The sequence below is a fragment of the Triticum aestivum genome, chromosome 4B, assembly GCF_018294505.1.
Source record: "Triticum aestivum cultivar Chinese Spring chromosome 4B, IWGSC CS RefSeq v2.1, whole genome shotgun sequence".
In the NCBI taxonomy this organism is placed as follows: domain Eukaryota; kingdom Viridiplantae; phylum Streptophyta; class Magnoliopsida; order Poales; family Poaceae; genus Triticum; species Triticum aestivum.
The window spans coordinates 56,990,859-57,004,369 of record NC_057804.1 but is presented as its reverse complement, the minus strand read 5'-3'; the positions used below and the strand labels follow the sequence as shown (position 1 = coordinate 57,004,369).

The 13,511-nt window shown below is 46.1% G+C and overlaps 2 protein-coding genes across 2 annotated transcripts; both read right to left on the bottom strand.

The window, feature by feature from the left end:
• Positions 1-10,308: 10,308 nt before the first annotated feature.
• LOC123090986 (uncharacterized) lies at positions 10,309-11,621 on the bottom strand. Its single transcript, XM_044512379.1, has 3 exons — positions 11,320-11,621; positions 11,187-11,233; positions 10,309-10,673 (listed from the first exon to the last, which is right to left on the bottom strand). The coding sequence occupies exons 1-3, from the start codon at positions 11,525-11,527 to the stop codon at positions 10,539-10,541; spliced, it is 390 nt and encodes a 129-aa protein (XP_044368314.1). The 5' UTR covers positions 11,528-11,621; the 3' UTR covers positions 10,309-10,538.
• Positions 11,622-11,911: 290 nt separating this feature from the next.
• On the bottom strand, positions 11,912-13,480 carry LOC123090987 (uncharacterized). The gene is made up of 3 exons (XM_044512380.1): positions 13,115-13,480; positions 12,967-13,013; positions 11,912-12,376 (listed from the first exon to the last, which is right to left on the bottom strand). The coding sequence occupies exons 1-3, from the start codon at positions 13,311-13,313 to the stop codon at positions 12,242-12,244; spliced, it is 381 nt and encodes a 126-aa protein (XP_044368315.1). The 5' UTR covers positions 13,314-13,480; the 3' UTR covers positions 11,912-12,241.
• Between the last annotated feature and the right edge of the window lie 31 nt (positions 13,481-13,511).

Below are 13,511 nucleotides of genomic sequence, written 5' to 3'. Positions count from 1 at the left end.
TGGGAAAGTGGGGACACCCACGTCCCATCAATCGCCATGCGTTGTTCAAGGCCGCAGGTGGTTAGGGCCCGTGGCGTTCCGCACTTGCCCTTTGGCTTCGCCTAGAAGCCAAGTCCGAGCGCGCCTTGGGCCCGGGGGCTACTGTCGGTGTTCTAGATACGGGGGTACCCAGACTTGCCTGCCTGTGGCCTACTGCGTGGCTCCATCAACGGCCTGGTACGGCCCAGCTTCAGCATCAACAACTCAAGACCAATGTGAGGGGCCAAGCATCATGAGGCGGACAACGCCAAGACCTCCAAGGGGATCGGCCTCCTCAGGCTGGCTCCTGAGGGGCGGAGACCTCTATGCAAGGTGTACCTCACGAGGCTCAGCTGATGTGAGCCATGACGACCAAGGCCAGGCGGGCGCTAGCGGACGTAGAGTACCAGTTTCCTCTTTGGTGCAAAGGAGGCAAGCAGCATGCGCGAGTCCCGAGGAATCAGCCAAAGGTTTTCATTCTGGTGCAACAAGATCAAGACCGCCGGACAGCAGGACGGAGGTCATCACCGAGCCCACCGCAGCATCACGACCAGAGGCTTTTCACAGGCGAAGACCACTTTAGTCAGGATAGGATGTACTTCCTGTCCCCCTTCAAATCCGACCATTGTGTGATCCCTTCCCGCCAACATTTGGGAAGAGGACCAAGGCCACTACAAATAGGACTGAGCCACCACCATAGAGGGGCATCAGACCCATTCTCACCCGACCACCTCACCAGCTCACCCGAGCTCAACAACACCTCACCTCCTGAGGCTTGTTCATCCACTATACTAGTTCATCCTCAGCCCCTCGAGGCAATCCACCAAAATGGTGGAGTAGGGTATTACACCGCAAGGTGGCCCGAACCAGGATAAACTGTTGTGTCTCTCTGTCCCTTTGAGCTCGACGCACCAGGCTTCGAGGATCGCGAGTAGGCAGGCTGGGTAGGTTGAGATCTCCGCATGCACCCCAGAGTTCGAACCTATCAAGGGTTTGCGGAACCTGAAATCTGACAGTACTCTTCATGATCCGATCACGATCCAACCGATCTAGTGCCGAACGGACGGCACCTCCGAGTTTAGCACACGTACAGCTCGATGACGTCTCCTTCTTGATCCAGCAAGCGGGAGAGGAGAATTAGATGGGATCACAACCAACATGACGACGTGGTGGTGATGGTGGTGGTGGAGCACCGACAACACTTCGCTAAGCATCGCCAGGACGAGGCAGTGGAACTACGGAGTAACGAGAGAGAGAGGGATGCCAAGGGCTTGGTGTGTCCTCTTGGGGCGCCCCTCCCCATTATATATAGGTGGACGGGCATGGGAAACATCCCCTCCAAGCCCTAGGGTGCAACTAAGGGGGGGAGGACTTGGACTCCAAGTTCAATCCTATTCCTACTAGGACTCCTTCCTTTTTGCCTTCCCTAGCCACATGGGCTTTTGTGGACTTGGTGCGCCTAGCCCAATAAGGCCAGGGCGCCTCCCCGCAGCCCATGCTATCCCTTGGGTCGCGGTGAACCCACTTTTAGACTTTCGGACCCCTCCGGAATCCTCTGGAACCTTCTGGAAGCTTCCCGGTACAATACCGAAAAAACTTCACCTATTTCCGGAACCCAAAATATGACTTCCATATATAAATCTTTGCCTCTCAACCATTCCGAGACTCCTCATGACATCTGGGATCTCATCCAGGACTCTGAACAACATTTGGTTACCACTCATCAAATATCTCAATACTACTCTAGCGTCAACGAACGTTAAGCGTGCGACCCTGCGGGTTCGGGAATTATGTAGTCATGACCAACACACCTCTCCGGTCAATAACCAATAGCGGGACCTGGATGCCCATATTGATTCCTACATATTCCACGAAGATCTTTTATTGGTTGAACCTTTATGACAACATACGTAATTCCCTTTGTCTGTCTGTATGTTACTTGCCCGAGATTCGATCGTGGTATCTCTATACCTAGTTCAATTTCGTTACCGGCAAGTCTCTTTACTCGTTCCGTAATACATCATCTTGCAACTAACTCCTTAGTCACTTTGCTTGCAAGCTTCTTGTGATGTGTATTACCGAGAGGGCCCAAAGATATCTCTCCAATACACGGAGTGACAAATCCCAATATCGATTCACGCCAACTCAACAGACACCTTTGGAGATACCTGTAGAGCATCTTTATGATCACCTAGTTACATTGTGATGATTGATAGCACGCAAGGTATTCCTCTGGTATCCGGGAGTTGCATGATCTCATGGTCGAAGGAACATGTATTTGACATTAAGAAAGCAGTAGCAATAAACTGAACGATCATATGCTAAGCTAACGGATGGGTCTTGTCAATCACATCAGTCTCCTAATGATGTGATCCCGTTATCAAACGACAATTCATGTCTATGATTAGGAAACCTTAACCATCTTTGATCAACGAGCTAGACTAGTAGAGGCTCACATGTATTTGTTTATGTATCCACACATGTATTTACGTTTCCGGACAATATAATTCTAGCATGAATAATAAAACTTTATCATGATTAGGGAAATATAATAATAACCATTTTATTATTGCCTCTAGGGCATATTTCCATCAATCTCCCACTTGCACTAGAGTCAATAATCTAGTTCACATCGTCATGTAATTAACACCCATAGTTCACATCGCCATGTGACTAACACCCAAAGAGTTACTAGAGGCAATAATCTAGTTCACATCGCCATGTGATTACCACCCAAAGATTTTACTAGAGTGTGATCATGTTTTGCGTGTGAGAGAGGTTTTAGTCAACGGGCCTGCAACATTCAGATCCGTGTGTACTTTGCAAATGTCTATGTCTACAATGCTCTGCATAGAGCTACTATAGCTAAGTGTTCTCACGTTCAATATGTATCCAAATTGAGACTCAGAGTCATCTGGAGCAGTGTTAAAGCTTGCATCGATGTAACACTTTACGACGAACCCTTTATCACCTCCATAACCGAGAAATATTTCCTTAGTCCTCTTAGGTAACTAAGGATAAATTTTGACCGTTGTCCAGTGGTCCACTTCTGGATCACTATTGTACCCCCGTGCCAAACTCATGGCAAGTTACACAATAGGTCTGGTACACAACATGGTATATTTTATAGAACCTATGGCTGAGGCATAGGAAATGACTTTCATTCTCTCTCTATCTTCTGACATGGTCGGGTTTTAAGTCTTACTCAACTTCACACCTTACAATACAGGCAAGAACTCCTTCTTTGACTGATCCATTTTGAACTCCTTCAAAATCTTGTCAAGGTATGTACTCATTGAAAGTATTATCAAGCATCTTGATCTATCTCTATAGATCTTGATGCCCAATATGTAAGCAGCTTCACTGAGGTCTTTCATTGAAAAATTCTTATTCAAGTATCCTTTTATGCTATCCAGAAATTCTATATCATTTCCAATCACAATATGTCATCCACATATAGTATCAGAAATGTTACAGAGCTCCCACTCACTTTCTTGTAAATACAGGCTTCACCGTAATTCTATATAAAACCATATGCTTTGATCACCTCATCAAAGCGTATATTCCAACTCCGAGATGCTTGCACCAGTCCATAGATGGATCACTGGAGCTTGCACACTTGGGTAGCACCTTTAGGATCGACAAAAACTTCTGGTTGCATCATATACAACTCTTCTTTAAGAAACCCGTTACGGAATGCAGTTTTGACATCCATTTGCCAGATTTCATAATCATAAAATACGGTAATTGCTAACATGATTCGGACTTACTTTAGCATCGCTATGGGTGAGAAAGTCTCATCGTAGTCAACCCCTTAAACTTGTCGAAAACCTTTCACGACAAGTCGAGCTTTATAAACAGTGATATTATCATCAACGTCCATCTTCCTCTTGAAGATCCATTTATTTTCAATGGCCTGCCGATCATTGGGCAAGTCCACCAAAGTCCACACTTTGTTCTCATACATGGATCCTATCTCAGATTTCATGGCCTCAAGCCATTAATCGGAATCTGGACTCATCATAGCTTCTTAATAGTTCATAGGTTCGCCGTTGTCTAACAACATGACTACCCCGTTCATAGTTCATAGTTCATAGCGTTGGCCTTGCTATTCTGGGAGTTGTCGATGTCGACCCCGTGAAGCAAGCCTATCTTGATGGAGTTCCTCGATGAGGGAGTCGATTCTCTGGCCAAGGTTGGTCTCCACGGCCGATATGCGCCTCTCCACCTTGTTCAACACATGCTCTCGTGTATCCTCCAATGCCAACACATAAGCGGGCTGCAAGCTTGGATCATACACGGGAAGTGGCGGCTCCTCCTCCATGAGGCGGCCACCTCCATGCACATCATCAACACTGCTGGACCTCCTCGAACCCATGGAAGATTCTCAAGAACAAAATCAGCAAGAGAGAAAACAACACCATGAACAACCTGAAGCTCTAATGCCAAGATGATACGGCTCGGAAATGATCTTTCACGGTGCCAAAGAACTCACAAGGAGCAGCGACCTTCTCTCTCAAATGGCAAAGAACAAGAGGAAACACTCTCAAATATATTGCAGCAGATAACTAGCTTGGTTTACAAGGATGCAACCCAAACCATGAAACTTGTGAACCTATGTATAATCACAAGAGGGAACCACAAGGATCCTATATGAATGGAGGACAGACCCTCCAATCCACACACACGAGCTAACACTCAAGGATACTAGTGCTCTCAACACAACACAACCTCACCGGCTTTCTACAAACATAAACTCAGAAATCTCACCCCCCCCCTTCACATGGGACAGCTGGGGAGTATTTATAGTAGAAGCACCCACTAGTTAGGTGTGCAAACAACTCAAAATGAAGAGTAAATTCGTGAGTCCCAAGCTGTAGCAGGAACAAACTTGTTGAGCCTCGCGCTGTAATTAATTCATGGACAGCTTGCATGGAAACTTGCACAACTTTTGATTCAAGACCTCAAATGATGCACCATTTTCTTTTTTAATGAAAGCTGACTTCAAAGATCATCTTCTACAGCCTCTATAAAGTGCTAGAGCCTTCCAGAATTAATTGGGTGTAGGTGGGAAGTTGCAGCTGAAAATCTGATGTGTCATTTCTCCCAAAATAGGCACCGAAAGCTTCCCAACTAAGATAATGGTTTTGCCCATGTCTTCCTTTGGTTGCTCTAATGGTTTAGCATTTGTGCTAGCATGAACCTCACTCTTGGATGCCTTGGTCATGATCTGGTCCACATCAAGGCGGACGTGACCTCTCACTGCCTCCGTCATTGAAGCGGCGCTGGTCGAGAGCACCGGTCTCGACATGTCTTCGGTGTTCGCGCCTGGTCAGTGCATGAGACGCGTAATTGGACGGGACGAGACGGATATCTACCATGCCCATTCAATGTCGATGTCCGTCCATATACTGCCATTAAGCAGTCTCGCCAGCTGAGAAACCCACTCCGGGATCGTCCATTGACGCACTCAGATGCCTCGCCTCATCGGAATCTGCTATATAAAGGCGTCCACACGCGGCTAACTCCATACTACAACACAAGCCCCTCCACATCCTCCTCCCTTGCACTGCATTCGCCATGACCGCCAGCAGGAAAGCACCGTGGGACACTGTGTCGCTGGAGATGAAGCACACGGTGTCCACCCTTGCTGCCGCCTGGCATAGTTGTCGTGCCAGGCGGATCGAGGTCGGCTTGCCGGCCAGCTAGCCCAAAGTCTCCGCCGACGAGGACGACACCACGGTAGAGATGGGCTCCGACGACTCCGCCCCGGCTCTCGCGCCTCCTGTGCATGTCGGCTTCACCATGGAGCAGGCACAGGCGCACTTCAATGCTGCCATGGCGGAGGTGCAGCCGACGCCTTTGTCGGCGTTCCATCAAGTGCAGGAGGAACAACGGTACAACTTATTCCTCTTGGAGCAGTACCGGCTAGTGGAGGGACAGATCTACGGCGAGCGCGCGAGCGAGGAGGCCATGGCAGCCATGGCCGCGGTGAACCCAAATTTTATCGCGGAGCAGCGTACCATCTATGATGTCGTCTGTGCTCAAGTTGTCGCTCACCAGGAAGCAGCGACCGCGGAGGAGAATAACGCCAGCTACGCCTCCTGCGCGCCGCCGACGAACCATCAGTCGGCCCGGTGGGACGACGACAGCGCCGGTGCCACCATTTCCCTCATGGACCTCACGCCCACCGGCGAAGGACAAGGCACAGACTCCTCCGACGATGCGTAGGCCACAGGAGGCGACGGGGCTTCGTGTCCAATGTGCGCCGGTCCGTCTCCCGTGTTCTACTCTTCCTCACCGAAGACCGCACCTTCACTTCATCGGTCTTATCGCCGGTGCTCATGGAGACGGCGGAAGGAGGATGGCACGGGCTTGGACGCCAAGCGCCGCCGCCGTAGGATAGGTTTAGGGGTGGGTCTTTTTTTTCTCCAAATGTAATTAAAATCCGTCGTGTTTGTATGAAATTCGGCCGTGTTTGCATGAATTTCATCCAGTTTGCTGAAAAAGAGTTTGAAATGTATGCGGCTAGTGTTGGATGACATCCCCCCATATCCGTGTTCGCGTATTGACCTCACTTTGCACGGATGAATGCGGGAGGATTTTTGCGGCCGTTGGAGATGCCCTAAGTGAGTTATTATTTGCATTTGATCAAGAAATTGTGCATTTGAACGCTGATTCTGCAGGCTCTAATTAGTGCATGTATTGCACATGATGTTTATCTTTTTATTTCATGATAAAGAGAGCTTCCCCTATGATCACAATGTCTTATATAGCATGTTTATCCAAATACTCCCTCACTCCGAAAATACTTATCATCAAACTGGATAAAAGGGGATGTATCTAGATGTATTTTAGTTCTAAATGCATTTTTTTTTATTAATTTTAGTGACAAGTATTTTCGGACGGAGGGAGTATAATTTAGCTTATGGAGTCCCATGCTTTGACAATTTGCTAGCTCCGCCACTTGTTGTTACCGTAGCCCCAAATTTTGTTACCAGCGAACGTTCATCAGATATTTGCCTATTTTTTACTCCTACATTCCATAATGTATGACGTTTTTTGATACTAGCGTAGTGTCAAAAAAAATCTTATATTATGGGTAGGAGCGAGTAAATTTTTATTTGGAATTGCCCCTTGCTAGTTCGTATAGGACAAGACCTGGTGTCCGACACGGTCACCGCAGCCCACGTGGCCCGACTTATCAAAGCCCGCCTCTGTTCGTTCTCTCCGGCTGTTGTTGGTTTTCTTTGTTGTTTCTGAACAATCAAATCAAATATAGAACATAATCAGATCGATCTCAGTTTACTTTACCCCACCCATCCATTACTTGTGGTGTCTATTACCAAACCGAGGTCCATCCATGGAAGAACTGATGAAGGAAGCACACGCCCTCTTCTGCGGCGGTTGGAGTACAAAAGAGTCCCAGGTTTTCATAAGCACGCTCCAGCATCTGCTGACGGCGGCGACCAAGATCAAGACCGACGACCCTGACGCGGCAAAGAAGACGAGGGTGTGCAAACCTCGTCTTCCCTGACGAAGAAACAAGAACAGAATACATCTTGGAGGGACACAACTGGAAAAGAGTAAGGGCCTCTTTGATTCGTAGGATTTTAAAAACATAGGAATAGGAAAAGTGTAGGGTTGAAGTGGCATGCCCATTTGAATCCTATAGAATTAGCAATGATTATTTGATGCCACGGGAAAAACAAAGGAATTGTAAAAAGAGGTTCGAGTGGATGTTAAATTTCCTATGAAATGTAGTACAGAAGATTCCATAGGAAAAATTCCTATAGGATCAAATCCTATGAATCAAAGGACCAACATAGAAAAAAATTCTAAGAATTTCAATCCTCCAGAAATCCTATAAAATTCTTTTGAATCAAAGAAGCCCTAAGAATATCAAGCGACGGGCATGGCAATCACCGATTCCAGATACGGAGCATCGCCGCCATCGACGGCAAGTTCTACTTCGACGTGACCTCCTCGAAGCTCGGCGTCCTCGACTTCCTCCCGGGCCCGGCGTTCACCATGATGGAGACCAACGGAGCGAAGGTCGCATGGGATTCCTGGGAGCTGGCGTTCCCTCATCTGGTGGAGTCCCGCGGGGGACTCTACCTGTTCGTCATCACTCATAATGCTCTGGCCGGCATCGCTCTCTACCAGATGGATTTCTCGTCGCTTGCGTGGTCCAAGGTGGTGGATCGCGTCTACGACCGGGTGTTCTTCCTGGGCAGGCTGCATTCCGCGGCGTCGTATGCTGCATGGGAGCTGGGTTTGACGCAGGGTAACGTCTACTATCTGGGGCCGTATGAGCTGCTCAACGTTTTCTCTGCCGGAGACAAGCATCGACCTCGCTCCAACTGCATACACGGGGGCGATCTGCCGGCTCCGCTGCAGGGCATATACGATGTGCTTACTAGAGCTTGTGGTGGTTTCATCATCGGCGGTAGCTAGAAGAAACGAGGAGAAGAACAATGTAGTATATCTTCAGTCATTCCGGTATATGTTTGTGCTCATCTAATTAATATAGGGTCGCGCTAACTGCCACACGTGTGGCATATACGACATGCGCCCACACACCATGTGTGGTGTACGCAGGAGGCAGCCCACACGGGTTGTGTGTGGGCGGACATTAGAATTGCCCACACGTGTGGGCGCGGCTATTTCGTGCCACACGTCCAACAAGTACTACTTATCTTCACCCCGTGTGTGTGGCACGAAGCAAAAATGCTCACACGTCCTAGCGCAGCTACATTAAGTACTCCGCGGGATGACGGTTTAGTTGCCATCCTGGTTGGCAAATGTAGTTATCCGGTATGGCAACTGTAGTTATAAAAGTATGGCAACTCTATCTGTTTTGGTTAAATATAGTTGCCATGTCTAATTTATGATAGTTGCCGCGTGTAATCAAACCATAGTTGCCGTGTGTGATTAGCTACTTGCCATATATGGTCAAAACAGTAGTTGCCATGTGTGTTTATCTAGTTGCCGCGTGTGGTCCAACCATAATTGCCATGTATTATTAATCACAGTTGCCATGTGTGTTTATCTGGTTGCCACGTGCGCGCAACTGCAGTTGCCGTGTAGCAAAGAATCACAGTTGCCATGTGTGTGTACCGAGTTGCCACGTTCGCGTAACTGCAGTTCAGTTGCCATATGTGTACCGAGTTGCCACGTTCGCATAACTGCAGTTGCCATCCACAAGGTAGGAGTGTCGTGTGTGTGAAAAGCGGTTCGCCCACACGCGCATGACCTAGGTGGTGGCTGTGTGGGTGAAAAGCAGTTTGCCCACACAACTCAGCTGGCAAACAGCGTGGTGCGGGTGTGTGGGCAAACTCTCCAACGCCCACACACCAGCCCCGTCCTACGTGGCACACCAAATCCACCTTTTCGTGTCAAGATTCGTGCAAAAGACAGTGAACGATGATTCAGACGTGTGGGCGAGTTGGACAGCGCCCACACGTGTGGGCGTTAACATTTCCGTTAATATATAATCCCCTTTCTTCAAATCAGTATATTTTCCTCTCCTATTTTTACTTTTATAACTACCTTCTTTTCGATTTATAGGGCTCAATTCAAAAAATCTCACCAACCAAGATAGATGATGAGTGGTGGAATAATTTTCGTGGTTTGTAAAAGCACTCAATTAATGCGTTCATTTTTCTTAAAGAAATGTGTTTATCAATGCATTAATTGCAATGCATGCATGCATAAAGTAAATGCATTGGTCAAGTTTCTCATAATCCTTGCATGCAATGAATTAATGCACCTTAAAATCTGAGCATGTGACGAGGAACAATCAAATTAAGACTTATAAAATGAGAAGCCAATTATTTTTAGATAAGCCATATAAATCGGGAAGGAGGGAGTAATATATAATCCCCTTGCGCTGGTTTCATTTATTTTATTTTTTATTTTTGTGAGGAAAAGGGGAGTTTTATTCCAAAGTTAAACAAGCGGTGCTATAGACACTGCCACTCTGTTCTGGTCCCTAGAAATTTTCATAGGAACAAACTCCGTACTGACCATAAGACTCCGATCTCTAAAATAAGATGACCATAAGCTAACCGATCCAGGGCCTCAGATAACGACGATAGGCTGTTGAGAAATCCGATTGAATCACCACTGATTGCATGGAGCTCGGCTTCAAGAGCATCATTACAAACGAGTAAATGACGGTATGCAGCAAAGATTACGCTCCCGTCATTCCTTCTTAATATCATACCTGACCCTGCCGTCCCGTCCGAGGAGAAGGAGCCATATTTTTCCGAGGGCACGACAACAATGTATGTGGATTGGGAATTTGGGATGGGATAATTTTTTATTTTCCCTGTCCTGAATTCTAAAACTTTCAAAAATCTCTGATTTTGCAAAAAATGAAACATAATATGAGATCAAGCAAAGATTTGTGCTACTACACGCATGATAAGCTGAACTTCACCGTGGAAGGAGTTTTCCTATACAAAAGGTGTTTCAGCTATTTGGTGGTTGGCGTGGTTCTCCTCTCATGCAGCTGGCTACTTGTTCTTGTCAAGCCACGCAAGAATTCCTTTCTCCGACTCCGTGAGCTCCTCCGCTGGCTTCTCTCTAACCGAGCCTTCCATGAAACCGAAATAATCCTTGTAATTCCTCTTGTAAAAGTCGTCCAGCCTCTGGAACATATGAGAAAACAGCAGAACATAGTTAATTGCAACCACGGCGTAGAAGCTCTTGTTGATCAATCTGTTGCTCCAGTGAACTTATAGTGATAAAATTAACAACATTCTAAAGAGGCTGCAGCTGAATTCACCTGATAATTAAACTAGTACTCCGTATGATATTCGTGTTTTAACAGTGTAGTCTGGGTTTGCAGATGGCACAAGGTTCCCTATTTAAATCAGAGACATCTACTGCAAAACCAACAAACTGGAACATGTACTACGACAAAGGGTAGAAAGTCACAGCACACGTCAAACTTCCTCAAGTTTTTCACGAAAAATGGAAAAGCAAAGGGACAATAGGCGTAAAGCAACTGAAGCGATGAAATTAGGACCATATGGACCCAAGTGAGTAGTTGGAAAAAAAGACTCATGATTTAACACTGAAATGCATAACAAAAGCAAAAGGCTTCTTCCATTAGACATGATGGGATACCACAGAAACAATTGAAGGAAGGCCACACATACCTCCTTGTCATTCTTCTCTTTGTTTTCCTTTGACCTCTTCACATAATCTACACATATGCAGGCAGAATCATACGTGAACAGCAAACTGACCACAAATACTAGACCCTGAAAATTGGACCAGATGCTTACATACCTTGCAATAGCGCCTTTCTTGATTCACTGGCCTCGGGTATGGCTGCGGCGGATGCCAGCAGAGTGAGGAGGCACCTCCTGTTAACTCCATTCCTCTGAGCCAATGTGACCAGTGGCTGGAGATGATTTGCCGCTGATTGGCCAAGAGATGAAGCTGCTGTGACCGGCCTTCTGATTGTGTCCATCAGCTTACCTGGAGGCTGAGCCATGGGATGAGATGAGTTTGCTCTCTTGATTTCCTACATGGAAGCGTCGCCAGGTTGCTGCTACTTGATATGATATGATGAAATCCTGGAATGGACCAAGGCCACAGGTTTTTCTCTGGATGGAAACACACAGGGGCAAATCTGACAATATGCAGTCCTCTGTTTCCAAAAAAAAGACAATATGCAGTCCTGCTTGGGTTTTGGACAAGTCACACCTCAGCCTGTTTGATATTTATACCTTCTTCCATTTAACATTTTTTGCCTTTCTGGTATCTGCATTTTATTTTTATTTTTCTTAGACCACATATTTGAATTACTTCTCTTGCCTTTATCTCGACATTTCCGCAACAAATTTCTAGTAATACATTCTGATTAAAAAAGAAAATGTACAGAGCAAGAGAAAAGTTCTCTTGTCCACTGTCAGGTAACTGTACAAAATAATAGTACAAATGTATATATAAATGGTATCCATTTTATGTTTTTTTTCTGATTTTACAAAAATGTAACATACTGTCAGATCAAGCAAAGATTTGTGCTACTGCACAGATGAGATGACAATGATGAAACAGAACAAGTTGCACCAGGTTTAAGAGGCAAGTGAGGTGCTATATGCTAAGCTTATTAACTCATTGAGAACTTCACCGCGGAAGGAATTTTCCTACAGAGAAAGCTGTATCAGCTATTTGGTTGGCGTGCTCCTCCCATGTTCAACACTAGCTACTTGTTCTTGTCCAGCCACGCGAGAATCCCTTTCTCCGACTCCGTGAGATCTTCCGCTGGCTTCTCTCTGACCGGGCCTTCCATGAAACCGAAATAGTCCTTGTAATTCCTTTTGTAAACGGCGTCCCGCCTCTGGAATATATGAGAAAACAGCAGCACAATTAGTTGCAACCACGGTGTAAAATCTCCTCGGTCAATCTGTTAGTCCAGTAAACTTATAGTGATAAAATTGACAACATTCTGAAGAGGCCTGCAGCTGATTTCACTTGAGACTTAAACTAGTATGATGGTTTGCAGGTGGCACAAGGTCCCCTATTTAAATCAGAGACATCTACTGCAAAACCAACAAACTGGAACATGTACGACAAGGGTAGAAAATTACAGCACAGGTCAAACCATCCTCAAGTTTTTCGTGAAAAATGAAAAAGCAAAGGGACACCAAGTATAAAGCAACCGAAGTAATGAAATTGAGAGCATATGGACCCAAATTAGTACTCCCTCCATCCAGAAATACTTAGAAATGTATAAAAATAGATGTATCTAGAACTAAAATACATCTAGATGCATTTATTTCTCCGACAAGTATTTCGGGACAAAGGGTTGAAAAAAGGCTCATGATTTCATAAAGAAATGCATATAGATTGACTCGAAACAAAAATAAAAGGCTTCTTCCATTAGCAATGATGGGATATCAAGGAAACAGTTCAAGGAAGGCCACATACCTCCTTGTCATTCTTTTCTTTGTTTTCCTTTGATCTCTTCACATAATCTACAAATGCAGGCACAACTATTTATCTATCCAAGGTGAACAGCAAACCGACTGCAAACATCAGATGCAATAAACCCGGAAAATCCCAGATGCTTGCGTACCTTGCAATAGGGCCTTTCTTGATTCACCGGCCTCAGGTATGGCTGCGGCGGATGCCAGCAGAGTGAGGAGGAACCTCCTGTTAACTCCGTTCCTCTGGGCCAAGGTGGCCAGATGCTTCGCCGCTGAATGATGAAGAGATGAAGCTGCTGCGACCGGCCTTCTGATCGTGTCCATCAGTTTACCTGGAGGCTGAGCCATGGGGCGAGATGAGTTTGCTCTCCTGTGTGCTCTCTTAATTCCTAAATGGAAGCGTTACCAGGTTGCTAGATGTTGAAACCCTGGAATGGACCAAGGCCACAGATTTTTCTCTGGATGGAAACAGACAGGGGCAAATCTGACAACATACAGAACTGTTTATATATGTAAACATTCTTCCATTAACATTTTTGCTTTCCT

Excerpts from the sequence above, each read along its gene's own strand:
- LOC123090987 (XM_044512380.1), bottom strand. The coding sequence starts at position 13,313 with ATGGCTCAGCCTCCAGGTAAACTGATGGACACGATCAGAAGGCCGGTC. Across the intron at positions 13,014-13,114 it reads AAGAAAGGCCCTATTGCAAG|ATTATGTGAAGAGATCAAAG; the intron begins GTACGCAAGCAT and ends CTGCATTTGTAG. Across the intron at positions 12,377-12,966 it reads AAGAAAAGAATGACAAGGAG|AGGCGGGACGCCGTTTACAA; the intron begins GTATGTGGCCTT and ends CATATATTCCAG.
- LOC123090986 (XM_044512379.1), bottom strand. The coding sequence starts at position 11,527 with ATGGCTCAGCCTCCAGGTAAGCTGATGGACACAATCAGAAGGCCGGTC. Across the intron at positions 11,234-11,319 it reads AAGAAAGGCGCTATTGCAAG|ATTATGTGAAGAGGTCAAAG; the intron begins GTATGTAAGCAT and ends GCATATGTGTAG. Across the intron at positions 10,674-11,186 it reads AAGAGAAGAATGACAAGGAG|AGGCTGGACGACTTTTACAA; the intron begins GTATGTGTGGCC and ends CATATGTTCCAG.